This window comes from Candoia aspera, chromosome 9, assembly GCF_035149785.1.
Source record: "Candoia aspera isolate rCanAsp1 chromosome 9, rCanAsp1.hap2, whole genome shotgun sequence".
In the NCBI taxonomy this organism is placed as follows: Eukaryota; Metazoa; Chordata; class Lepidosauria; order Squamata; family Boidae; genus Candoia; species Candoia aspera.
Genome location: NC_086161.1, coordinates 8,119,653 through 8,147,503, shown reverse-complemented (window position 1 = coordinate 8,147,503; position 27,851 = coordinate 8,119,653). Strand labels below are relative to the sequence as shown.

The following is a 27,851-nucleotide window of genomic DNA, read 5'->3' as shown; positions in this document are numbered from 1 at the left end:
AAGTTTGCCATTGATGTCTTTTTAAAAAACTTCACTAGTGTAGCCTACAACCCTGGGATCCATCTCTATGGCAAATATATACTATTATAGAATACAACTTTCTAAAAGTAGTCTAGTTTCTAATCTATGTATCATGGGTTAACCAGACTGATGAAAACTACCCCACATTTGGTTTTGTGGTTGTAGAGAAAAGGAGAATTAAACTTTCAGAGAACTTCAAGCCGAAATTAAACAAACGTTTGAGTTGAATCTGCACAGTTTTTTGAACGATTCTCTCCAGTAGCTCAAGAAGTTTGCAAACTTGTGTTTGCTCTAGTTAACCTTCTGCCCCCAAAACCTGGTGCTCTCTACTTTCAAATAATCTATAGCTGGGGTAAAAAAACGAGAAAAGGATAAGGCTGTTGGAAAAGGTGAAAAGAAAACGATGAGTGAGAGACAAAGAACTGATTTTCTTTAAAAAGGAAAGCAAATTAAATGAAAAGTAAGTTTTGAAAAACTCATCTTCACAGACTTTGGGCATGGTCTTTTCTTAAGATGACCATTTCTGGGTTGTAAAAATCTGAGCCATTAGATAGCATAGCTTTTTGAATCTCTTTGCTGCCATCTAGCAGCTGTTTGGATTTTTGTAGACTTTTTTTGTGTGTGTGTGCCTTCAAGTCCGTGTTGACTCCTGGCGACTGCCTGGACTAGTCCCTGCAGTTTTTTTGGCAAGGTTTTTTGGAAGTGGTTTGCCATTGCCTCCTTCCTAGGGCTGAGAGTGACTGGCCCAAGGTCACCCAGCTGGCTTTGTGCCTAAGGTGGGACTAGAACCCACAGTCTCCCAGTTTCTAGCCTGATCTCTTAACCACTACACCAAACTGGCTCTCTGTGACTAAAGGCCACAGGTATAGGGGACCAAGCGCCCCAAGGAGCTGCTATCTGGATAATTTGGCAATCCAAACAGAGCCATTAACTCCAAGAACTCTCTATGGAAGGATTTAAAACCATCTGTAGAGGAAGCAGAAAACATCTTTTTTACATCCACCTTAGCGATATAATTTCACTTCCTATTCACCCTGAGAACTTGCACAGCCAGGATAATCCACATTCCACACTGTCTCCTCATTAGAGTCCTTAGTCTGTGGGTTGCCAGGCTGGCCTTAATCCCATAAACTTCCTTGCAAGTACAAGAATGATCCCCTGTACCCCTTTTTGTTCCTGAAAAGCAACTGTGAAATGACGAAGAAATAATGCCACAGAAGAGAAATACTTACTCCATAAAACATTAATGTTTTAATGAAAAATCTTAGCATTGTGTTTCTATCCAAAGACACTCAAAACTAGTTTTTCTTCCTGCTCAATTTTGTCTTATAATGGGATCAATCACTTTTTTAAAAGTTTTGAAGGCTTTTTTTTTAAAGTTTAAACAACCAGGCTAGCAAAAAAAGGTACCCAATACATATTCATTTTATATCAAACAAGCTAATATTTCAGTACAAGGTAACTATACATAATATATACATTACACAGAGAATCACAAAAGCAAACACTACAGGCTCAGAACAAATCTTGAAAAAAACATATTCACATTGATTACAAGAACTCTAAAAATGATTGTAACAGTGAAACGGCACTTTAGTTTACAAAAAGTCACAAAAATATATATATATATATATATATATAGCCACCAAGAACTATGGGTTCCTTAAAAATACTAATAGCCAGATATAGTATATAAAATGTAAAGTGTATTTCAACATTAAAAAAAAAACCCAAAAACATTTGTCTTCCCATTAAGTCAATCAACATGCCAAAAAGCTTAGCTGTGGTCAGCAGACGGGGAAAAAAAAAAAGTCTGAATGAGATGTGGCTGGTGACCAAGGACTGGCACAGTTAAAGGGACAGGCTAATAAAGTTCATGCTGGAATGGCCCTTGAGGAATTCATTCACTCTTCTAACTCCAGCTTTACCCCCTCCTCTTTAAGGTTTCTACAACGGGCCCGAGACAAGACAGTACTGCAAAGTGGGGCCAGGAAACACACTCACGAGGGTTGTCATCAGAGAAACCAGCAGCATGCAGCATCATAGATAAAATCAAAAAACAGTGCCACCCATTTCAGAGGTCTCCAAACTCTCCAGAAAGCAGCTGAAGTACTTTGATACGGTACAGAGAATTGAAAGAAAAACAACCAACTTTAAAACAATGTATTTTGCATTTAAAAATATAATTGCATTTTTTAAAATACCAGCTGTATTCTACTGATCAGGTATGGTGTTACCCTACCTCCCAGCCATTGATGACTTGCAAAGTATAGTAGTACCTAAACAGGAACTTTTTTCTTTAAAACGTAATCTGAGATCAGTAACTAAACAATGTTTCATTCTGCCTTTATTAGGATCAGAAAAGTAAGCCTTCTCTTCTACAGAAAAAAAAATAGCTTGTTTGCATTGAATGCCGTCCAAGCACTCCTGGTTGCCATGTGCTGTAGACTTTAAGATGCAAGGATTCAGATTTAGCCCTCTGCCATCTTCAGGCTGGTGAGAAAAAAAATAGTAACCCTCTCCCCACAAAACAAAAAGCAAACAAACAGGCCAAAGCCATTATTCAAAATTTTGCAAATTCATTATTAAAAAAATACAATTTTAATCTCTTTTGGGACCTGGGGCCTAGGGACTATAGTTTTATAAAATATAATATATATATTTATATATTTTGCTACACCGGCACTGTTTACTTTTTTAAAAAAAGATTCGCATTTACACTTTCCAGACTAATGGTAAGTGCCAAAACTAGAACTATTTTTAAAGACACTGTTATCTATTGTACTTGTATTAGAACTGGGAGCATAAAATTGTCTGTGGAAAGAGATCAACTGATTTTAAAAAAATAGTTATAAGAAGCTGGTGATAGAATATTTGCAATCCAAAAATGGACATTTTATGATAACAGCTTGGAGAAAATATGGAATTATCTGCCATGAGCACGCGCTTTACTATCCTCAGTGTAATAATAACCCTTTCCAAACTGATTTGGGAATAGATGTTTTTCGATGGGGATATAAGCCCTTCTCCCAATTCATTGGAACAAAAAGCTGAATTGCATACCTTGACTTTTGGGGCACCACACCATAGATGGAGATCCTTTTACACATGGATAACCTGAATAGTCAAGCATATATCCTAGCAACTTTAAGGGACTGTGTTACCTAAATGAACCCAACATCACTAACATGCACTGTCCACAAATGAAAAAAATTCTAATATCTTGAAAAAAAAACTTAAATCAAGACAAGTTCTATTCCATGAAAATAGCTTAAGTTCACTACTAAGCTATTTGGAAGTTGTTATATGACAGTTCTCTACAAGGAAGACAGTAGCAACATCTAGATGGGATGCAAAGATTCCCCTTGAAAACTTAAGTTGGAATGGAATGGCGAAGGCCAGCCATAATGAATTGATCAAGAGTGTGTTGTTGCAGGGAAGAACATAATTTGCTGCTGGCGCTGGCCAGAATTCAAATGTTCAGGGTCTCAACAAGATTACCATGGGGGCTAGATGTACTCCATGAGTTGGACATTTTGCCACACCACTTACTTAAAATAGATTGTGCATAGAGTAGGCTTTATATTTTCAGGTTAAATGTGTGCATTGCAAAGACTTGACCCGCCTCTGCTTCTAGACTCTGAATACTTTCCCTTGCTGCCTGCTTCACTTTGACCGCTGCTATCTGAAGTATGTCTGACAGCCTTGCCACCTACACATCTTTCATCAAAGGACAGATATTACTTTTTCCATTGATAGGTCGCTCTACAGATAGGAAATGCTTACATAAGGAGACGTTTCTCTTTGAGGGTGAGAGAAAAGTGAACTAATCCCCTGCTGGGTTGAGATTTTATAAAATCCTGAAAATATATCAAGACGTAGATTTTTTGTGCTGTAATACAACATGGTAGAATAGGATTTACACAAATGTTTACATTTCAGGAAGCAAATAAAAATTGGATCTCAAAGATATTTCTTAAAAAAACTCTTGCTTTAGTGTTACTTTCAGAAAGCAGTCAATCTTTAAAATGTATTTTAAATGTACATTGTGCGCAAGTGTACGTATCAAATGTACAATCTGCACTAGCAAGTTGCTCCTCATTACAGACCTTCTAGGAGATAAAATGCTCGGTGCAGGCAGAAAAAAGTCCCTGTGGATCAAGGCTAGATAACTACACAATACTTGCTAGATTATTTGTAAAGTCTATTGCTGATTTGCTTCCTATTTCCTTTAGATCTGAGAAGCCCAGTTTGCAATCCTCAGAGCCCCTTTCAGCAGTGCTTCTTAATATTTATTTTAGACCCTTCTACTTTGTTTGGAGCCCAGTTAATATGCCAAAGTGTGACTCCCACCCAAAGCTGTGTATTTTAATTTAGATGTTAAGACAACTCTCTCAATGAAATGTGTGACTAAACAGGCTTTATACTGTATATATGAAAGAAAATAAATGGTTTAGTTTCTAGAGGAATTACTAGAATAGTAAAATTTCTGTATGTATAGTATAGCCAATGTCCTTTCCCGATACGAGTTTTATTTTACTTAATAAATATTTTGAAATATTCCAACCTGAAAATATCCCTTACTAAAAACATTTTCTTTACCAACCTGGAAGAGTGTTTTAATTTTTTATTAAAATTAATTGGAAGAAAAACCTATGCCTATCTCATAAAATACTTTAAATTTAATCTTTGTTAATAATTCTATCAAGCCCTTTAAGAAGTTGCAGAGAAGTGCAAGGAATAGTCTCCTTGGATTTGGTGGATTTGCTATTAACAAAACATATTTCTTTGAAACTCTTACTTCCAAAGTTTTCCACAAGCTTCAATCACCACTGCTTTTACAGTTATTTAAACATTTCCCCCATTTATTATGTTCTATTTTATCCTTAGCCTGATAACATGACATTCAAATCAGTTATGTCCTCTCATACTTAAAAAAAATAAAGATGGTTTAAACAAATCCAAATGAAGGGGAATAAAATATTTATATATTTTTAGACTTACCAATAAGACGCTGGCGACAAAACCAAAACTGCTGGCCTGAAAATGCCCTTTCTTGTTTAGAATCGTTTTAGGGGAAAATAATATGGCAAGTCTTCCTGGTGATTGTTTGTTGGGACCTGTGCTTGCAGTCAGAGTAATGGCTTTTATGAAACCAGCTTGGCAAGGGTATAAAAATGATTTAGAATAGGAACATTTTATCATTGCAAACAGGTCTTTTGTAAACAACTCTCACTGATTTGAAACTCGGCCTCTAAAGGAAAATAAATGGCTTGTTTTACTTAAAAACAGGCAAATAAAATTGCAGTAAATAGCACACATTCAGGCATAACTTGAAAAGAGCACATCAATGCGCAAAGGCATTTTTGACTTTTGTAAACTCACTTCTCATCATACTTTTCTAGCATCCCAACATGCTAAATGTTGATTAGGATTTCTTGACACCTCTACTTCAGAAAACGAAGTCTGGATAAGGCCATTTGCATGAGAAGATTCTAAAAAGGCATGGCCCAGCACAGGTGAGCGTCACTGCACAGACCCCCCTCATTTTGCCAAAGCCAATGAATCATCCAGTTTAAAAATTACAAGTTACAATGCGCATGCTAACAAAGTGAAAGACTGAAAGTGATTCTTTCTTACTTAAAAAAAAAATAAAATCAAACGCCTACCACTCTAGTTAACTGCTTGAACCGGATACTGTACTCAAAACAAGTCTTCAACCGCCATCAATACCTTTTTCTTTACGAGAGGTACTGCAAAATCAGGGTGGCAAAACAGTGCTAAAAGTTATTAGGCCTAATTTTAGATTTTGTGTATGATTGGCTGTTCTTCAGATTTAACCATCTTACTCTGACCAAATCTTCCTCTGCATTTCAGCCTTACAATGTTTCCACACAAGTGACCATTTAGGTGTGAAGAAGAGTGTAACATCTGTTGCAGTTTATAGCTTTAACAGCATAGCTTATAAAATGAAAAGGGGTACATTCACTCCACCCCTCCTGAAAATTAAATTAAAATGTACAAGACCAAACACAGGCACTTTCCAAAAAGACGAAAAAGGAAACCAAACTTTTTGACTTATTCGATAGTAATAGACGAGAGCCCGGGCTTCGGGGGCTCCTCCCGGCTTGCCTCGGCGCTCGCGGTGGTCTTCGGCTGCTCGGGCAGGTCTTCCTCCTTTTCTAACAACCCACCCAGAGGCCCCAGTGGGAAAGTGCTTTCGCAGTTCTGTGTTGAAGAGACCTGCGAAATAACCGGCATTTGGACAGAAGAGCTGCTTTCAAATCCATGCTCTCCTAGCTCATACTGGCCAAGAGTCTCTTCATGTTCTTGGTTTAAGTAGTCCGGTACTAAGAAGTCACTGGAAAGGAGGTCAAAGGTTGGGGTTACTTGTCAGCAAGACACAGGCTGGTGCTAACTGCAGTGTTACAGCTAAGCGTTACTCCGCCAAGAAACGAGAAACGTCTGATTTTAAACAAAAACACATATTCGCCACTGATTCTGAATCAAGGATGCCCGTTAAATCTACATGGTATATACTAAAACAACTTTAAAGCTTCTGAACCAACTAAGCAAAAGCCTCCTCCAGAAAAGGGTAAAAATTGAGGTTGGGTGGCAATTTAATACAGAATTGGTAAATTAAAAATAGACAAGGAAAAGTGCCCCCCGCCCCCCCCCCCCAGCAAACTTTTCTATGACTGGCAAGTTTTCAGTTCTACTGAGTATAATCCAGGAAAAAATAAAGCAATTTTAAGCTAGTGTTCCGCTTTCAAAGGACTAAACATCTACAAAGGTCAACATTGGTTGTGCTCTTTCTTTCTAAAACTGGTATGACTACCTATTTCAAGTTAGCTGCATTTCATTTTCCTTCGTAAAGGTAGGATTTAAGCAATACTAGGCTTTTCAAACCATACTTGCCATATAAAGGCTGCTTTATTGCTTTTGGATGCAATTATTATAGAACAATTGTGAAAAGAAAAACAAGAAAGGAACAAAATAGCCAGCACTGCTATTTTTTCACATGGACAGGAAAATAAGGTATTAATACAAAGCAATCTAAAAGCAGCTTATTCTTTTGATTACCTGCAATCTGTTATCTATACCGACAGACAAATGTTATATATTCCAAAACACTGACAGAAGGCAGGGCCACTGCATCCCTGCTGCAACACGGTGTTCTCCACATGTGTTGGACTACAATTCCTTTAGTTTCCAATCAACATCACCTTTAGCCAAATGGGCTGTGAATTACACAAAATGTAATCCAACACATCTTGAGGGCACCATGCTGGAGAAGACTTGAGTACTGCATGGGACTGCAATAAACCTGGCAACCTGATGGAAAAGGATACTACAGGCTGCCGTGAAAGTAGTAAAAGATGGTTTAGGAAAAAAAGTACGTTTCCCTAATAGTTTTTTTTTCTTTTTCTTTTTCTTTTTGTGCACCTCACCTGCTCTGGAAGTAGTTTGCTAGCTCTGACGCTTCATGGTTCAGACTCCTCAGATGAACGATTAAATTTCCAGAGTTGGTGAACATGGCGCCACATGTTTTGCACTCGTAAATCCGAGGCTTGCGGATAATGTGCCGGGAAACCCGCATGTGGTGTTTATATTCCCCGAAGGAAGTGAAAGTGGCACTACATATCTGGCACCGGAAACAGCGTTTACCTTCGTGCTTCAGGCGATGCATCTTTAGCGAATAAGCCCGGGTGAACTTTTTCCCACAGCGGTCACACTGAAATGGTTTAATGCCTATGGGAAGAATAAGCAGAAAATCTTCATAACTGAAAAGCATCACGAATAAAATTCCAGCCCCTCCTAATGGCAACAAGTCTGTCAATTTACACAAAGGCTGTTATCTGAAACTTCTGAAGACAGGAGGCTAATTCTCTCAAAACTTTCAAGCACTAGATGTAATTTCCCCAAAGCTAAGAATAGAAATCTTTGAACTGTGTATCAAGCAAAGTAAAGGATACCCAGACCACCATCCCCTTATTATATTTCTGAAGAGCTGTGAAAACACATCTCTTCTGCACAAGGAATGAAAACCACATTACCCCCAGTGGTGGCACATCATGTTGGTGTTGGTTGTACTTTCTTGTTTAATGGATTTTGTTAATTTTATTCCAACTTGTGTCAGTGGGTGGTAAGCCACTCAGAGTCTTCATAAATGGAGTGATGTATAAACCAAAGTAAATAAATATATTAAAAGTTTGTTAATGATCAAATATAAAAGAATGAAGTGTAAATCTGAGGAACATACAGGGGCCTACTGGGGGAGACAAGTGGACATCATGGCACATTTATCTGGAAGTAACCGTATTAACCCTTCTGAGTTAAATACCTATCTCCTGTTATTTTTTTTAAAGAAGAGAAAATACTATATTTATGCAAAACACCCCTCTCATCTTACATGAAGATAGGATTCAGCGGCATCAGAGAAACACAAAAAGACTAAAATCAGGTCCGGTATATTTGCTACCATGTTTTTAGTTCTAGAAAAAACTCATGTGAAGCATTCTGGTTTCCAGTCTAAATCCTCAGGCCTCCAAAAATCAAAGCTGATTTATTTTTCAGTTTTATTGCATTCTTGCAGGAGGCAGCAACACACAGCCATACATTGCTTCAAGACATACAGGGAGTCCTCGTTTAGTGACCACAATTGGGCCCAGTAACTCATTTGTTAAGTGAAGTGATTGCTAAATGAAACTATGACTATGCTTACAATCTTACTTCAGCTTTCCTTTGCTTTCTAGACCTGCGAAGGTCGTAAATGTGAGGATTGGTCGTAAAGTTACTTTTTCATCACCGTTGTAACTGCAAATGGTCATTAAACGAGGCAGCTGCTAAACGAAGACTACCTGTATAGGCTTGTGTTCAAACTATGCCTTTGGGAAGTACACCAATGAATATCCTTACCTGAGTGGATAAGCATGTGCTGTTTTAAGTTCTGAATACGAGTGAATCGAACACCACAAGTTGGACATTGAAAAGGTCTGTCAGGACCATTTGGGCTAGGTCTCTCTGTGCTACTGGTTGTAGGAGCAATATAGAGCTGGTAAGGGTATTGGACATTCTCCAGTCTAAAGAAGCAAATAACTCTTTTAGTAGCAGACCAAGAGGAAAAAGATCAAGTAGACAAAATACAGCACAAATACATCTCAAAATGATGATGATGATGATGATAACAAAACAACTAAAGCTAACTCTACTAAATTATATTAAATGACTGAATTCTTTAAAGAGTAATTTTAAACACAGTGGAAGTTTCGTGGAAAGGGAAGGGCCAGTGTATGAAAATAAAAATTTGCAATTAAAATACCATCACAGTGAACCCGACATAAAATACTGGTTATAAGAATAATTTCAACAGCTGATACTTGCATGATATTAAATTGGTGTACATATGGAAAGGTCAGAAACGTTTTGTGGGCACATTATGTGATACAGTCATGTCTATTCCAGGAAATGCTTGGAGGAGGATCGTGCTCTTTAAACAACCCAGGTGCTGCTGTAAGTGTGCTAGGCCTTTATATATATATATATTTTACAGTCACTTATTGGCCACATCAATGCTTTTAACATGTTAAGCCTCTTCTACCTCTGAATCTTTTTGGCAGATGTTCATTCCCATTTTCAAAAAGTGGGAATCTGCTTGACTAAAATGTATCCCCAGTGTGGACTGCAAAAGCGTAGTTCTGCTCTGCTAATCCTCACTCAAACCTCTCTGTAACTATATATTTATTGCATTGTCAGCCAATTTATCCCCCAAGGGGTATGTGTAAAAACTGAACATGTATATCAAAAGGAAGTGAGGTTGTCAGAAACAGTGACTGACTCAAGGTGAGCTAGGAAACTGTGTCTGCATAGTACCAGAGCATGAAAATTCCATGCAGTTGTGCTTAGGAATGTAAAATGTAACAAATTCCATCGACAGGAAGTGGATGACTGTTGGAGCTTCTGTTCATGGACCTCATTTCTTCTCTGACTGGCTACTGGCTCTCAATTCCCCTTGTTCAGAAAGCCATGCATTTCTCAAGGGATGCTCTGTTTGAATTTGAAGGAGGTCTGTCAGCTTCTGCATAACAAGTTTGTCGACATCTTAGGTGACTCAATCCAGCAAACTATCTACAAGGATCTAGCTCAGGTACCTATAAATCAATTTCTTCCAGCCTGGCACTGTCCATATGTCATGGGACTGCAACTCTTAGTAGCATGGCCAATCACTCTACTGGCTGGAAATTCTGGGAACCATAATAGAGACAGAATGAAGAAGGCTGTCCTGCAGAATGCTTTGTGCACTGTACTTATACATACCGATCATCATCTTCCACATGAATATTCCCACCAGAAGTACTCTGGAGTGTTGGTAATCCTTCAGTGACACCTTCATCTATTGAACCTAGGGGCAGTTAAATACACCATACACATTAAGTTACAGTTTAATGGAACCCTAGCAATGTTTTTTTTCATATCCTCACAATTCTTTCACTAACAACAGGACCACAATATACCTTGCTGGCATATTTAAAAATTCTGCTATCACCTAACAGGATAGCGATGTCAAGAGTTCTGCATAATTTATAAAGTATAAAGAAAACGCTAATAAGTTTGGCCTATTTGGATTCAGGGAATTCTTCAATTGGAACAAGGCTTAGATACATATTAAGTGGAGGCAGGACTGTGATTGCAAACCCAGTTTGTTTAAACAATGTCTAGGGAAGGAGATAAAACAGGCTGTATCGTGCAATGCAGAGAGGCAGAAACAAAAAATACCCAAACAAGCAAAGCTCACATTCCTCCTCATAATCTTTTCCCAATATTGGTGACAGATTAGCACTGTGTTCCTTATGGCACAGTATACCCCAAACAGTGCATCCCCTCTAAAGCAGTGTCTCTAAAGCAAAATTAATAGAAAGCAATAGGATTTGCTGTCAAACATGTAGCATTCATTAGTACTGTGTTTCCATTCACCTGTACTGAAGCCCCCTCATAACATGATTGTAGGATCATTAGAAACAGTCAAAACAGAGAAAGGGCGCAGGAGGAGGATTTGTTAAATGTCATTAGATTATCAGAGAAACTGCAAGCACTGTGAGACTCACTTAATAAAGTGCAGCACAGGAGCTGGTGAGGCAACATGCCCTTTACTGCAAACCATTTCCTGAAGAATGGCAAGTGTGGCTTGGGAAATGTCATGTTTGGATTCTGATTACGTGAGCTCTTAAACCATGTACATCCAGTTTTCTAGGAGGGACAACCCTGTCGCTATTTTTAAGGCATTAGGACTTGGCTGATTTGTTATTAACTCATGGCTACAAACCAAACCATACTTATCTAGAAGTCCCACTTAATCTACTGGGATTTCTTTCTGAGTCAACATGTTCAAGGTCGTATTAGGCTATTTAAATTGTTTGGAATTGCTAAAATAACTTGTATTTAAATGTGTTTAAAAATTGAAAGCTGTTATGACCTGAACATTTACAGAATTCTGTGGGTGTTAAGATCCAGTGTGATACTGAAAAATCACTGGGGCTGGTAGGATTGTTTTTAGCATTTAACATCTAAGAAAAAGAAACTAGCATCAATTTAAGGCACTTATTTTTTTATTGTACTGCTGTTGTTCTCCATCAATACCTTACTACTTAAGGAAATGAGGGAAAGGAAGGCCCATTGTTCAGTAATGAGACAAATGTCCTCTAAACACAGTGGCAGGTTCCAGTTTCAGGTGTCTTCATTTAAAGAATTCTCAGTAGCAGAATTGGAAGGATCCTTTTGTGAGACCCTGGGAAGCTACTGCTGGTTACAGCAGACTTTATTAGGTTAAAAAAAGAAAAGGCTTCCTTGAGTCAAGCTTGAATTCTGATCACTAAATAGCCAAGACAATGTAATTGATGTTAGCAACAATATTCTCCTCCAGGATTTTTTTAAACCTCTCAGTCTAACCTAACACCTCAAATTTTCTGGTGGTCTCCAATCCATTGACAATCAGGTTTGTCTTTGTTTAGTTTTTCTGAAGTTCACCTAGATGTTGCTGTATGAATCAAAAGCCTTAAAATGTAAGGCAGCTTCATATATTTGCATTTTTTAAAATTTTAAATATTAAGGGTATTGTCAAAGCTAAATTAAAATGACTAGACAGCACAGGTATAATTCCAGTTGCATTCATAACAATATTTATAAAGTCTTAGCAGAGATTATCATATGACCTTTACTGAGCTTTAATTGTGTGTAAATGAGATGCCAGCACAATTATGTTGCAAGAGAATGTGGATGGAAATATACTTTCAAATCATAAAAACTGAGTTGGAAGGGACCATTTAGGCCAACTGGTCCAACCCTCTGCTAAATGCTGGAAGACAAATTAAAGCATCCCAACAAATGACAATCTAGAAGTTCTACTGGAAAAGACATCCCATTTGATGTAATATAATGAAGATAAAGTGCACCCCAGTAATGCCTAAAATTCCCAATGTACTGAGTGACAAGCCAATGAATGATTTTTCTGTTCATGCTTCTATATAGTAGAGCAAAGCAAGTCACAATCACTTTTTTTGTCTCTAATAAACCTAACACTATTCAAATATATTGTAGTATTTGAAACATTTTTATGCATCATACAAAAAAAGGCTCAAATGTGCTACAAATATTTGAAATAAACCAATCCCCACCCATGGTATAGCATCCCTAAAAGATATAGTAGGAAAACAAGGATTAGGAGAGAAGTTGGAAAAAGCAAACTTGGGATGCTAGATTCTAGCTACTCTTCAGACTTGAATATAAAACACTGCTGACAAAGGAGCCCTTTTCATCAGTGAACTTTTTTGATGCAACCAGCAACTTGTCTAAAACTAGCTGATATCCCAGGAAACTGCCAACACTGGAACTCACACCACTTTTAAGTTCCTGCATCTTCAGACACAATAATACAAAGAGTTATTATGAACAAAGGAGCATAAAAAAATCAAACATTTTGTTTGTCCCAGCTCCGAACTGATAGCTTTGCAGCTGGGACACCATTGCTCCCTTTGAGTGAGAAAATTCAGTGATGGCAACTAGACCTATACCCACAGACTATTTTTCTGCAGGCATATCTTCTGGCCAGCCAAACATCTGATTTTAACTGCAGGGGCATCCTTCTGTATGGCCAAAGCCCACGTAATCTTTTTGCACACATTCAGCCAAATTGATCAGGAAATACGGACAGTAATATTTTGTTCACCTCCCTACATAAAAAAATTATAAAATAAAAATGCCAAGTGTCTTGGATTTTTAATCAACACCAGAGTTCCACTCACTATACTGAGGAGTTTTACAATAGTAACAAACATAGCAGCCCGAGATGTTCACTGAGATGTACTGCTTAGGTAAAGGAAGATATTCGGGCAAATTCATCTGAAATACATGTATGCTTTCCTTTTAACCTTTTGAGACACCATATTGGTTTTACCATACGGAAGTGTTTGTAAACAATATATTCAACAGTATCAATGTATTAGACAATCCTTTGATCATACATACAAACGTGTAGCTGTTGATCGAAAGTATTTTGGAAGGTTTTTGTCTACTGTGAGAACATAACTCCAAGATTTTGCTTAACAAATTACCTTCTTTTAAAAAGCTATGATGAAACATTGAGCCCCCTAGCTAGGTTTCTTCAGCCATTTCGTTTGTATAGTTTTGATTAATGCACCAAAGTTTAAGAGAAAAAAACTTCAAGAAGCAGGCCATTATGTTTTTTAATCACCCAACAAGAAATTCTACTAATATGCCAATTTTATTTTTTTTTAAGATGATGGCAATTGCTGATTTAGAAGGATTACTTTCAACACTTTAATGGTTTAATAAATCAGAAATGTATTATTTATAGATTTACTATGTATAAATAAAACAAAATAGAAATCATAAAAAAATTGTTTTAGTTTTGTAAACGTGCTGCATTAAAATATTTTACAATGTATTCTATAGGAATTATTTTAACTATTTGGCAAATGCTTTCTGCATTTATTCCTGTAAATCACAAAGCAGTGATGGAAATCAGTGTTTTAATCAGAAAAAAGAAATGTGCTCTTTAATGTCTATCTGCATCTTCTCATGTTTCGTACTCTAGAAATGATTATCACACTTTAAAAAATTATTTATAATATACCTTTGAATGAGGATGCAGTGAAATAAGTAATCATTATACAAGACATGGACAATGGTCCCCAACATTTCTGGCCTGGTAGGCTCATTTGATATTTTGAGAAATGCTGTGGATGCTCTTGCAATAGGGCTACCCAATCAAAGAATGGCCAAAATGGCTGCCATGGGAGACATACCAAGCCGATTTACTAGGATACTACCTTCATCCCTACTAGTCTCACCTCGCCCCATGGTACGCCATATTACTCTTTATATTTGTTCTCTTTCTAGGCAGGCACACACAAAAAATTGGGCAGCAGATGCCTATCATTTTGTTTTCTAAAATAGCTTAAAAGTCCATTTCAGGCCCACAGACATCCTTAGAAATTAAGAATGAAGCTGAGACTGGCCCTTTGGTTGGAAATTTTTTAATTAAAATTTTTTTTTAATGCAAAAAGTCAGGCAGGACAGGGAGATGTCCATGGGCATAATTAGTGCCCCAGGGAAGTATACTGGGAAACTCTCCCAGGCAGTGCAATTTAAAGGATCTAGAATTGTACCGCCAAAGACTCCAAAATAGAGCTGCTGATGACACGTGTAGTTCCTAAGAAAACCAGCAAGAAACTTAATGAGCAGGAAAAAAAAAGCAGCAAAGGGCTGAATATTGAACTGTGGTCTAGATCACTGGGGTTTCCTTGGAACATTCATAGGACAACCTGAATCAGAACTGGAAGGTATTTTCCTCATATGATAAAATTCAACTCCTTCTCACTCAGCTATAATGGTAAGGAAAATACAGCAACAAAGGAAGAAAAGCCATTAAAAAGAAGCACAATTAAAACACATGCACATAAACAATTCTTGCAGGGTGGAGTGGGGAATATGTGCAGGGCATATAGAATTTTCATTGCCACAAGATGTCCATATCCTGTGTAGGTGTGTCTAGAGCACTTGCATAGCTTCTAGGAGGTTCTGTAGGTAGAGGCTTTCTTAAAGACCATACCTTCCCTCTTGACAATTGATTTTAGCTATTTGTTTCTTTGACAAGTCATTAAAAAGACTTCCTTTGTTTTTCCTTATTTCATACAATTACGTCTCTGTTACTCTGCTCAAATAATGAATCTGTATGACTAATCATACATCACTGGCAATTTCTTTCCTGGACTCCCACTTCCATGTGCTGAACAGTATGGATTGGATTACATCAGTCTGATAAACCAGCTTTCTTCTAAGGACTGCAGGAAAATAAATTCTGCCTCTCTTATTAATTTACAAACCACAGTTTAACATTTCTGGCAGTTTAGGTATGAGGTATCTAACAAGATAATACCCTTAAAAAACAAGTTCACATTTTTTCTTCTATTCAAAAATTCACAACCGCTCACTCAAAAAAATACGTGAAACCATTTAGTTTGAACTGAAATGCGGCCAATATCCATTGTTAACATAAGAGCTACTCAAAATATAATGCATGAAATAGCAATATAACTATACTGAGGCATTGCTACTAGAACCTTTGCCTGCTTCCTCAAAGCAGCAGTGCAACTGAACTTCTATGATTTAGGTGCTTCCTTCTTGGGAGTTTCAAAACAGGTAATAACTCTTCTCCTCTTGCCCTGCTGTGCAAAGTGCTATACTTGCTAGGAAATAAGGCCCACTGACTCAATAGGACTTCTAGTTCAGATGAGTCTGGTTTTATTACTTTTACCTGGTTTTTCTACAGAAAGTATCTAAAATGGCTTATGAAAAATGTTTAATATATCACAAATCAAAGCAATTATTTCTGTGCACTGCAAATGAAGTTTTAAATTGCAAGAAAGGAGATTCGACACTTGTGGACTACATGAAAGTGACAAATCATTTTGTCTGAAATACAGTGAAAATGGTCATCTTCATACAACTTTTACATGATATGGTACCGGTATTTCTTGTGAACCACTTGTAAACTCAGAATGAACATAAAATAAACTCAAGCTCTAATGAAACAATGAAACACACATAGATTTAAGTGATTCTACCTATAGAAGATGACTGTGGACTGATCAAAAGGTCCTCCTGAACTTGTTCACTTCCAGGGACTGTCTGCTGATCACTCAAAGAACTTTGGGATGCACTAACAGGCTGAGATACTTCCTCGTGTACTTCTTCATCACTCAACCTTTCCACTTTTACACGCACATCTTCTTCAATCACCAGAGGTGAGCTGGTTTTTGTGCTCTCACATGTCATATAATCTGAAATTCTTCTAGATGCTTCAGATGGACCAGGCACTTCTAGAGTCCGAGAACTTTCTACTTGCTTCACCTTTTCTGATTGGAGTCTTCGGTCAATTCCAAAAGGGAAAGTCCAAGGAAAAGCTAAGGAAGAGTCCACAGGATGACTTCTAGTCTCTGCATAGGAAGCTGAAGTATTCAAAACCTGTGGGGAGTTTGTCTGGGTGTTACATTTAAGTGGACTTTCTGGTGACATTACAATGTAGCTTTTACGCTTCCTCCGTGATTCTCTGCAGACAGGAATGGTTCTTTCTACCACACTGCATTCCGAGGAAACTGGTGAAAGACTGCCATCCCGAGATGTAAAATTGCAGTTTGCGCTGTTTTCCTGGCCTGTATCTAGCACCTTTTCTTGCTGACTACTGGGGGTATTCCATAAAATACTTGACTTCATAAACTCAGAACAGGTGCTAGCAACACTGAACATCTGCATATAGCTAGCTGCAGCCAAGACGTCAATAATATTTTCAGTGTTAATAGACAATGTTGCCGTGTATGCATATTCCAGAAGAGGCAAGAAGCCAGTCACTGTCACATGATGCAAGTCAAGTACACTCTGGCTGTCATCTTCTGCTTGGCCAACCAATTTGGAACGGAAGAAGTCACTGCATGCGGCCAGGACTACCTTGTGTGCTCTGAAGATTTTATCTTGGACACGAATGGTGATGTCACAGAAATGTCCATCATTACGTAGCATGTTAAGCTTTCCAAGCATCTCCTGGCTGTGAGCTGGGGAACTGTGGGTAAATGTTTTGACGCCCATTTTACTTTTATACTTGCTAAAACAAATATTCAAAATGGACCTAGAAAGAGGGGAAAAAAGTTCATTGTGAAAAAAGTTTTTTCAGTAACATAATTATGCAATTATGTAAAAAAGCTAAATACTTGGGAATTTATGATAAAACATGCCATTAATGTCTCAAGAGAAAACCAGTTAAACAATATTTCTATGTTGTTAGCTTAGTGAAAATATATTGTTTGTTAATCATCTCAAACAAGATATAAAAGACTGAAATGTTATATTCACGTCGAAGTAAAATAAAGGCTGTATTAATTATCCTTACTGTGGGAACAAAAAGCTGCTTGACTACAGGTGTGCGTGCTCCTTCCCCATCTTCTGTTGATGCTGTCATCAGTCAGAACTATAGCTTAATGTACTCTCTGAACTAGGCCAAACTGGAATGAGATTAAACAACGGTAAAACTTATCCAAGGAAACTTTCAAGAGGTTGCAACTAGTGCAAAACTAGTGCAGCATTGCTAAGCTAAAAATATGGTTTGCCTCTTCTATGAATTTTACAGGACCATGAACTAAATTTTTGCATTTGTTACAGTCAAATTATACTTGGTAAATTACTTGTTATTCCACTGCTATAGGAATTTTGAGCTAATTATGATCCAATTATCATTAATTGTATACAACTATGCTTTTGCAGGGAACTTTAGAAAAATCATAATATTTGAAACTGAGTTGTAACAGTTAAATACTGATATGTAATGTTTTGGAAAGTTATAGTAAACAAACTTTTATGCTAAATCTTGGATTTTCCTGTATCACAGATTGTAAGAAGCTCAGACCTTTAAGTCCACAACTTCAGATCCTTAATTAACCATATATATTAGAATTCAACCTAACATAGACTCAAAAACAATTAATCCTGTCAGAATTCACTTGCTTATTAACTAATTGGTCAAACTTGAACGCAGTACAGAAAAAAAAACAACCCATTACTCTTCAGAAGTTTCAGAACATTAAGACATTATGTCAAAAAATACTTGCAGTAATATTTTTTGACATAATAAAATCACATGAGGTGAGTCAATAACATTTTCAAGTGTTGTAAGAATTTAATTGCTCCATCTGATACTGCTGCTGCTTTCAGTAATACTCATGGATTTCTAAATATAGCAGAACTTTCTCCTTATACTGAAGTGGGCATTTAAGGTCACTTTCTTAAGATGGTCTTATCTGAAAGATAACGTGTAGGTATGAATGGTCATGTTTTTAAAGTTATACAAAGCTAGATAAATCTTAGTGGGGGGGGGGTTGGCTGCTTATATATGTTACATGTCTGCATCGTATACTGCCTACTGAAATCAGATGGATTCACATATACACACACACACACACACACAAATACATACAGTTCTTCAAACAATTTTTAATATGTAAGATATGGTTGGGACACTCAAATAAAACAGCTAGCTCTTCTACAGTGTAAGAGGCAGGCTACACTCATATATGCAACATGCAAACAGTGATCCCCTTCGAGCTCAGCAAGTCTAGCAGGCAAATCCTAGGCATATTCATTCACATAATCCTGCCTTTCATTTAGGAACTCAAGATGACACTACTATATAACACTACTGCACCTCCTGTTTTTCCCAACATCCCTGTGAGATGGACTGCAGTGAGAATGAGCGACTGGCCCAAGTCACCCAGTGAGATTACTTGAATGAAGAGTTATAGTAACAGGAGACAGATTTTTGTTTGTTAGGGTTATACTCTGCCTTTTCGTTCAGGAGCTTAAGGCGGTACACACTGCACTGTCTTCTTATCTTTCCCACAAATAGCCCTCTGAGAGAACGACTGCCCAAAGCCAGCTGTGACCTTCCGCAGATGAGGATGAACTAGAACCTGAGTCTTCTCAGTGCCAGTCCAACAGCTTAACCATTACACTACGCCGGCTCTTGTAGATTAAATACAGATCCGAAATGGCTATCCGTACCCATTCTAAAGCATGTATTTTTATTAAAGGCACCATTTCTTAATCAAAATCTATGTCAAAATAAGTTATTGATGCTGAGTTTTCTATAGTCAGGGTTGACTTTAATGATAAATGTTATAGAAGAATGCTAAAGTCTATGTGTGTGCGTGTGTTTTAAAGGATTAGATAGAGTAGAATAAAAATGCTATGCTAAGTCACATTGTGTGGATTCACACATTATAAGACATGGTTAGTGTTTCAGTGCAAATGACAACATATTAAACCATAATCAAACTTACATTTTAGTTTAAGATTATGTTTGCCTATCATTTAATGTAAAGTTATAGGAGCCCTGTGTTTGCTTTCCAGTAACATTTACTGTATTTTCATTTAAAATAGTCTATACTACAATAAATACAATAAGCACGTTTCACAAATATTGTATATCTACCCTCAAACACGCATTTCAAACAATGAAAGATTCTGCCCTTATTTGTCCATATTCTGAATCATCAGGAAAAACACACATCAAATGGGCTACTTCATTAGCAATCACATGAAGCAACTTTCTAACCATTAATGTTGCTCCCTTTAAATTTTTGACCCAAACAGTACTTCTCCCATACCAATTCCCCGCCCCACCCCACCCCACCCCCCAGCAAGGGTGAACATAATTGTTTGTTATCATGTTGTTCTGCTGAAACTTTCAAGGTGTGCATGCTTTTGCTAATCCATCAACTTCTACTTACATAAGCTACTTTTGCAAGAGGAATTAACTTCCAGGAATCTCGCTCAAGTTTAAACAAGACAAGCATTTGGTACTGCTCTCACCCTTTCTACACTGATTTAACTTTACAATGAGTTAATTGTCTGAATAGAATCATATACTGTTAAATATTTTTACATAGTTTACCTCAAACAAAATATTTTGCTTCTGGTTCAGGATTAGCACTGTTTTGAAAATACTACAAGTTCAAAATAAATGTGTAATTCTGCTGCTGGGGAGGGGGAAGAGATAAAGATCAATACATTAAGATAATGATTAAATAAACAGGTTTATCTAGGTTCTGAGTTCATATGTTCCCTCTAGCAGTAGCCTATCTTTCTTCCTTGCCCTAAACTATAGAAAAGACAGGGAGTGAATGCTAATCAACAGTTTCTATTTACTGAAGCTACTTGGAAAGTGTTTTTATAGGGAACTTATCTCAAAGCTATGCCAAACAACTTACACACTATTTCTGAATTTACAAAGTTAGTTCATTATTGCTCAGAGATCATCCTATATTACTTCACATAGATCCAGAAACAGGCACTAAAAACTCTGACTGCCCTAGAATCTAACGAATTCCAGTTCAAATTAACAGAGTATGGTAAAATAACAATTCTAACCTGTGGAGCTACTAAGAACTTTCCATATATAGATATTGTATTGTTTGTTTAGTTTTGTGTTACCTTATGTTTGAGCCAATCTATTATTGCCTGTCCAAGAAATTATGATCAAGAAACTGATTCAAAAACTCTGGTTTACCATTAAGCATGAATACATTCTATAACTATCTCTTTTGCTGGTCTATGACCGTGATAAAGATTTGATTTGATATAGCTACCTCTCTGAAGAGAAATCAAATTACAACTGCCCATAATTTTTATGAGTTTTCTAGTCAAGTCTGTAAACACAAAACAGTATGGATTCAGAAATCTTGGTATTTTATCCCAGTGAAACTAAAGTGGACTACATGAGCATAAAGGTCTAAATATGGGACTACCAATTTCCCATTTTAGACCTATTCGTGAACAGGCAAGCTTCTGAATACTGCTTATGTGTCATTGGTGTGAGGATAAAACAAACCTGGTAGCTATTTCATGCCAACTTTGTTAGATGTTGCTCATAATGGCCAGAGTGCCTAGAAACATGGTACTTTATAAAAGGCAGGAAATCTATAATTCCCCGATTGCTGCTGCTGTGTAACCAGATTAAAAAAAAAAACTATCTAAAGTATGTGGCCTCTAGGGAGAGGAAGAAATTGGCAGGAAAAAAAAATAGGTACAACTGATAGCTACCAGAAATTAAACTTTAAATGTGACATATTCAAGGTGTTTCAAAGGCCAGTTGGGCTTACTTTTATTTGAAAGTAACAGTTAGGTAATCTAAATAGAAACAAGTCATCTGAACTGAAATTTGGCACACATTATCAAGAAAGCCTGCATATTTGTATCAATATTGGCAATAAGCAAATTGACTTCACTCCGAAGTGCTGAGCAAGCTGCCTAACTTTGCTACAACTTCAGTACATTAAACCATAATTATAAGTAAAGATGTTCTGGAAAAGTTCACTGCTTCTTGCTGAGATCAGTAGATGCACTTTTAAATAACTATTTGCTGTAGTAATTGCTTGGCATAGGCAAGAAGCTTATGAAACTACAGTAAGATAAGTAGAGGTAATTCTTCATTTTGGTTTGGTTCAGTTGCCTTTCTACCTTCTGCACCAGTCATATATGGATGAAACTTTTCTGTAGAAAAGGATAGGAATGTGTTCTTGTGTCACCTATTCTATCTCTCTGAAAATAAACACAATCTTTATTGTCACTTATCCAAAACACTGGAGCATTAAGTACCTGCCAATGAAATCAATTTTTAGTTACTAGGCAGTAAGCCAATTAAATCAAGTAGTTAATGCAGTTCTAACTATCCAGATATTTAATTAAATCCATCATGAACAAAAAGCATAATTAATCTCTTTTGCATTCTTCCTAGGGACATTAGAATTAGAACAAGACAGATCTTCAGAACAGCCCAACTACTTAACTGCTATTCAAACTGCATTTGTACTATGATAAAAGAGCTTTTAAATAATATTTCTGTACTGTGCTTTCAAGTGTTCAAATAACTTCATATGCATGATCTAGTTGCATATCTTCTAACAATCCTTTAAAGTTAACGTGGACAGCTGGTCCAAAAGGCTGTATGCCATGCTAACTGGTGTTAGGGTTGTCCATATGCACCCTAAGGTTTGTATAAATCACATGTAAAAGATTGTGTGGGTGTTTGAGTGAAGGCAAGTGAGTGGAGAGACAGAAGCTTAACCATTTCTCCCAGGCTACTCTTACCTCATTACTGCTGTTGATGTTAAAATGCTAAAAAGATGTTCCAAACCTAAAGTTTCCATGCTAAACCCATCAAAAAATTTCTGTTAACAGTACACTCTGTTTTAGCAGCCATTCTCAGAGGAATCTACGATCTGCCATTGAGCACGTTCATAGCAGCTGCCAGAAAATCTGCTCACACTTCTCAAGGAGGCCCTGTTAACAACTGCGTTTTAATGCCTAGGGTGGGTTAGTCATGCACACAAATGGCAGACCCCCAAAACAGGCCTTTAAGGCTAAGGTTGCTCTAAAGGCAGTCAATATAGTCCCTCTATTATAGAAAGGAGTTTTGAGGCTGATTGTGTGGCTTGCTTAAGGCTACCTGGGGAGAATATAGGAAAAGTGAGATTTAAAATAAGGATTTTCTGGTTTATAGCTTTCTCTCCTTAGCCAATATGTTGTCCAGCACACTATTTCTTTGCTTACCCTTCCCTCCTTGCACTTAATATATTTTTAAACCAGTAGGAACTCAGCTTGAAGACAAATACTATTCAAACCCTTAAAACAATTATGATTATTAGACAAAATTTTGTCTAGTAACTGTATTTTAGTCAAATCTACTTTAGTCAGATTTTAGTGAGGCCAGCACTTTTCTTTCTTGGAATACAAGTAGCATTATTCTCTTGTAAAGAAGAAAAGTATCTAGGTTGCTGAATAAACCAAACATGGATCAAGACCCAAATCACATTTTTGTCATAAGATGCATTACCATACAGAAATTATTGATAAAAAGAAAACTATTCCAACATTCAAAAGTATTTCATGTTATATTTACTCATTATATCACATTATTCTTATCTACAGAGTGGTAAGAGACTAAATACTGTCAATTTTGACACAGTTAATACTTTCATCAAATCCAATATTATGTACATTTTACAAGCTGGAAAGAAAAGTTGAAAACCACAGAAGAAGAAGAAAGCAATCATATCTTGAACTCTGAATCTACTGAGTCAATTAAAACTTTCACTTGCATAACACTATTCCACCTTCAAAACCATATAGCTCTTGGGCTTTCAACTAGAAGTTAGAATCAATCATCTACTGATTTCTTATTTTATTATTTGAAAATGTGTCTTTACTGATAAAGGGCTGTACTTTTGAAAAGAAAAAGTTTTCCTTCCCTTTTAGCCAAATCATATGATACTCAGTGAGCTTTAATTGTCTTTTGCTTCAAGAAAATGATATATATTTTAGCCCACCTATGATGCATCCTTGGAAGAAGACAAAGTAAATAAAGAATAGTTTTAATGTGGGTATACTTTTTGACAATAATATTTTGTTAAGCAGCAAGTAATCCAGGAGTAACACAAATAGGGACCAATATGCTGTGACTAACAAATCCAAGACTCCCTATCAGCATAAACAAAGAGTTAATTCAATGTAATTTTTTATGTTCTTTTTATTGTGAATATTGTAAGCCACTGTGAGTCCAACAGACTCAGCAGAATACACATCAAATAAATAATCCTCAATCAACAATAATGTAAAACACTCTATTTCTGATTGTGAATACTGAACCAGTGCCTACAAAACAAAACACCAGCAGTACAACAGACAGGTTTTTTTCTTGCTTTGTTCAGTTGGCATGCAAATAAGTGTATTCATTTATATCCTATCTATTAGAACAGACCTACTGGACAAACCCCTTGGCTACAATGAAGTACACTGGTAACCCGTTGCCTCTTGGTAGGAACAACTCATTATTTATTTATTTATTTATCAATCAAATTTGTCACCGCCCATCTCCTCCAACCAGAAGGACACTGGGAGGGTTACAACACAGAATAAATATACAATAAAAACTCAAATAAAAACACAATAAAATTCCAATAAAATCCCATTAAAAACCAAAACAATTTCTTGACTACCCCAGCTCATTATTCCAAGTCCATAATAAAAATCAGTATTTCTAGTCTTATCTGGAGGCAAGAGTGATGTGCTCTGATGATGGGTATGAGCCTGATTTTTACACACTAAGTTGTGACATAACTTGTTTGCTTTAGCTTAACACGTGGGCAAATAACATTTTTGGCTGGCGGGTATACTGAGACAGTTGTGAGTACCCTCACAAATTAACTTTCATGAGAGGGCTAAAGAGACAGCCAAGCTTGATTCTACATGGACATACCCATATGGTTTCCTTGGGAACAAAAAAGAACTGGTTCCCTTCTTCAGCAATGTTTTCTCAACTTCCCAATCTAGCTGAAGATGCTTGAACTTGGTAGTCTCTCACTGAACTACTAATCAGGTCTGACCCCGCTTAGCTTTTTGAGATTAGCCAAGGTGGGCTAGGTGCTTTCCTATTGACAAAAGGCCTGTCAGGGTGAGTTCTGGACATGGTGAATTTCATCAGAATGGAAACTAGCAAGGTCATGTATTTTAACTCTCTGTCCTGATGCTTTACCACTCCAGCTTATCTTGATTTTTTATTGAGCTGGTTAGTGCATCTTCAAACACAGCACTAGACTGTACACACCGTTTTATTTTCCAATAATCATACACAGACTATGCTATACCCCAAAGGATTCTTGGAAATAGAGAAGATGGCAGCTCTTTGCTTTGAAGTAAAAGAATCTAAGAGCCCCCCAAATTTAAGCAGGGTAAGGATCCACCATCGCTGAAAATGATCGAGACCTGCATTCTGGACCAGTAAGAGTGACGCATGTCAGCATAACAAAAAGCGACTGAGGGAACCATAACAACCTGATGTATAAAATGCAGAGTCCTGGCTTTCTGTCAGGATGGGGACAGAAAGCCAGGAAAATCAAGGGACACCCCAGACCAGTAAATAGAAGACCAAAAATGAAAGGGTGAGCAAAACTTATTGAGGATAGACATAAACAACAGGTCTGGGGAAGGGAGAAATCAATGCCAGGTATTAAACCTGAACATGTAAGGACAAACTCTTTTTAGTGGAACCTGTTTATTCGTTTAGTCGCTTCCGACTCTTTGTGACTTCATGGACCAGCCCACATCAGAGTTTCCTGTCGGCCGTCAACACCCCCAGCTCCCCCAGGGACGAGTCCATCACCTCTAGAATATCATCCATCCACCTTGCCCTTGGTCGGCCCCTCTTCCTTTTGCCCTCCACCCTCCCTAGCATCACCATCTTCTCCAGGGTGCCCTGTCTTCTCATTATGTGGCCAAAGTATTTCAGTTTGGCCTTTAATATCATTCCCTCCAGTGAGCAGTCTGGCTTTATTTCCTGGAGGATGGACTGGTTTGATCTTCTTGCAGTCCAAGGCACTCTCGGAATTTTCCTCCAACACCACAGTTCAAAAGCATCTATCTTCCTTCTCTCAGCCTTCCTTATGGTCCAGCTCTCGCAGCCATATGTTACTACGGGGAACACCATTGCTTTAACTATGCGGACCTTTGTTGTCAGTGGCACCTACAGCATGCCGTATCGGTACAGTGACTCTATTTTCTTGGAAAAAAATAAAGGACAAACCTGAACAAGGGGCAAATCTGAAAGAGGTTCAAAAGGATTAAAAGATCATTATGTTTGTAACTTTGCTTTACAAAGGAAAATTCAAGTGCAAAGCCAAGAAAATAATTAAATTAAATTAAATAAATATGGAGGGCAGCTTTCAGAAATAAAGGGCTGTCCTTTATAATATAGGACATACGGTCACTGTACATATCTGCTTCTTGAAGGCGTAACTGGAAAACCCCCAGGCCAGGGGCACAGGCTCCATCGAGGCCTTCCCCAACAGGGGAACTTCCTACCCCACCTGCTTTGGGGGCTTCCTACTAGGAGGAGGACCTCTCCACAGACCCCCACCGCAAACCCTCATGCCCAAGATAATAATATTGCAAACCCCGCACCTGAGCAGCCACAGGGCGGGGGGGGGGGTGCTAAGAGGCGGCTCCCCCACCGCGCCCTGGAAGGATCTGGGGCAGCAGGCGCGAACGGAGCGCCACGGGGGAGGCCGAGACCGGGATGCTCCGGGAAGGGGCGGGGCCGAAGGGGCGGGGCCTATGGTCCCCTCTCCCTCCCTCCCTCCTTCCCCTCAGCGTCCATTACCTGCTCTTGATGAGGCCCTCCTTTCCCCGGGCCCGGCGGGCCGAGAGCGGGAGAGGGGAGAGGGAGGTCGGTCTGTAAACAAGCGCAAGGCCCAGCTTCTCCCTTCCCGGGCCCGTCCCGGCTCCTCAGCTCGGCCCCCGTTGGGCCATGGCGGCCGCCCCCGACGCGGCTTCTTCTGCTGGGGGGGGGGGAAAGGAGGGGAAAAAAAAAAGGAGGGGGCCGCGAAGGAGGAGGAGGAGAACGAGTCCCGCGCGCCCCGACGCAGGCGCTCTCGCGGCCTGGGAGGGGGCGGGGGAGAAGGACGGTAGCGGCGCGGGGCCGCTGACGCGCTGGAGGGCTGCGCGCGCGGGGCTTGGGCTCTCCTCCTCCTCCCCCGCCCTCTCCTTTTCACGCCGAGCCGCCGAGCCAAGCACTTTGTTTGTGTCCCATAATGCAACGCGGCGGCGGCGGCGGCTAAGGAGAAAGGGTGGGAATCGGCGCCAGAAAGGGGGAGGTGGGGCCGTCAGCCTTCGCCCGCGGGGGCGGAGCTCGCCCCCGAGGAGGAGGGGCGCGCACTCTCGGCTTCCCCGGGAAGCGGGGCCGCGCCTCAGGGGCGGGAGGAGGAGCTCGCGGGGGTTGATTTTTTTTTTTCCTCGAGGCGCTAAAAATCCCTGAAATGAAACAGGTGTGGGGGGGGAATAAAATAAAGGGGGAGGACAACACCGCCACCAACGCAAGCAGGGCAAGCGACTGTGTATAAACAGAGAGCGAACCCCCCTCCCTTTTCACACTGAAGGTGTTGCCTAGTCTGGCAATGAAACGTCTGCAAGAAAACAACAAGGCTCAGAGGGGGGGGGGGTTCCTTCCTTTTAAGGGTATATTGGAAGATATGAGTTATAGCAGGGGTCCTCAGCCTTGGCAACTCTAAGCTGTGTGGACTTCAACTCCCAGAACTCCCCAGCCAGCTGAAGTTCACACAGCTTAGAGTTGCCAAGGTTGAGGAACCCTGAGTTATAGGATAGAGCTTATATGGCATATTTATTTATTTATTTCCTCAAATTTCTTAGGGCTGCCCTCTCCAGCAGATTCTGCGGGGCTGACAAAATCCAAAACACGGTTACAAACAGTTAAGACATAAAAGGGGTGTGTGTGTGTCTGGACTGAAAAACAGCCCCCCACATTAATCCCAGGTGTGGGGACAGGAGGGTTTTCATGTACATATTTGTATCTGTGCATGTGTGCACACACACACAAACATATATTTATGTGTGTACATTTTCTAGTCTTGTTTGCTGCTCAGAGTCTGTTGGAGTTGGGCGGCTAATAAATTCAAATAACTAAATAATAAATACATTTATAAACACACACATGTATATTTCATATACATATTTTATGGAACCCCAGGAAGGTTTTCATGCACACAAACATACAACTCTATCTCTGAGAGCCAGTTTGGTGTAGTGGTGAAGGCACCAGGCTAGAACCCAGGAGACTGGGAGTTCTAGTCCCGCCTTAGGCACGACACCAGCTGGGTGACTCTGGGCCAGTCCCTCTCTCTCAGCCCCAGGAAGGA

General features: G+C 38.7%; 1 protein-coding gene across 3 annotated transcripts; it reads right to left on the bottom strand.

Moving 5' to 3' along the window:
• Positions 1-1,249: 1,249 nt before the first annotated feature.
• ZBTB44 (zinc finger and BTB domain containing 44) lies at positions 1,250-26,656 on the bottom strand. 3 transcript variants are annotated; one of them, XM_063311441.1, is made up of 5 exons: positions 26,300-26,656; positions 10,339-10,423; positions 8,941-9,104; positions 7,473-7,773; positions 1,250-6,382 (listed from the first exon to the last, which is right to left on the bottom strand). In XM_063311441.1, exons 3-5 carry the CDS (start codon positions 8,954-8,956, stop codon positions 6,100-6,102), a joined length of 600 nt encoding a protein of 199 aa, XP_063167511.1. In that variant the 5' UTR covers positions 8,957-9,104; positions 10,339-10,423; positions 26,300-26,656; the 3' UTR covers positions 1,250-6,099. The 3 variants fall into 3 exon arrangements, with proteins under 3 accessions (XP_063167511.1, XP_063167508.1, XP_063167509.1); XM_063311438.1 differs by lacking the exon at positions 26,300-26,656 and adding an exon at positions 16,164-17,477; XM_063311439.1 differs by lacking the exon at positions 26,300-26,656 and adding an exon at positions 16,164-17,313 and having other exon boundaries at positions 6,266-6,382; positions 7,690-7,773.
• Positions 26,657-27,851: the final 1,195 nt, after the last annotated feature.

Bases quoted from the DNA above. Each gene is read 5' to 3' on its own strand.
- ZBTB44 (XM_063311438.1), bottom strand. From the start codon at position 17,181: ATGGGCGTCAAAACATTTACCCACAGTTCCCCAGCTCACAGCCAGGAG. The intron at 7,774-8,940 runs GTAAGGATATTC...TTCTTCCCATAG, and splicing joins GCACATGCTTATCCACTCAG to GCATTAAACCATTTCAGTGT. The intron at 6,383-7,472 runs GTGAGGTGCACA...CCTCCTTTCCAG, and splicing joins GCAAACTACTTCCAGAGCAG to TGACTTCTTAGTACCGGACT.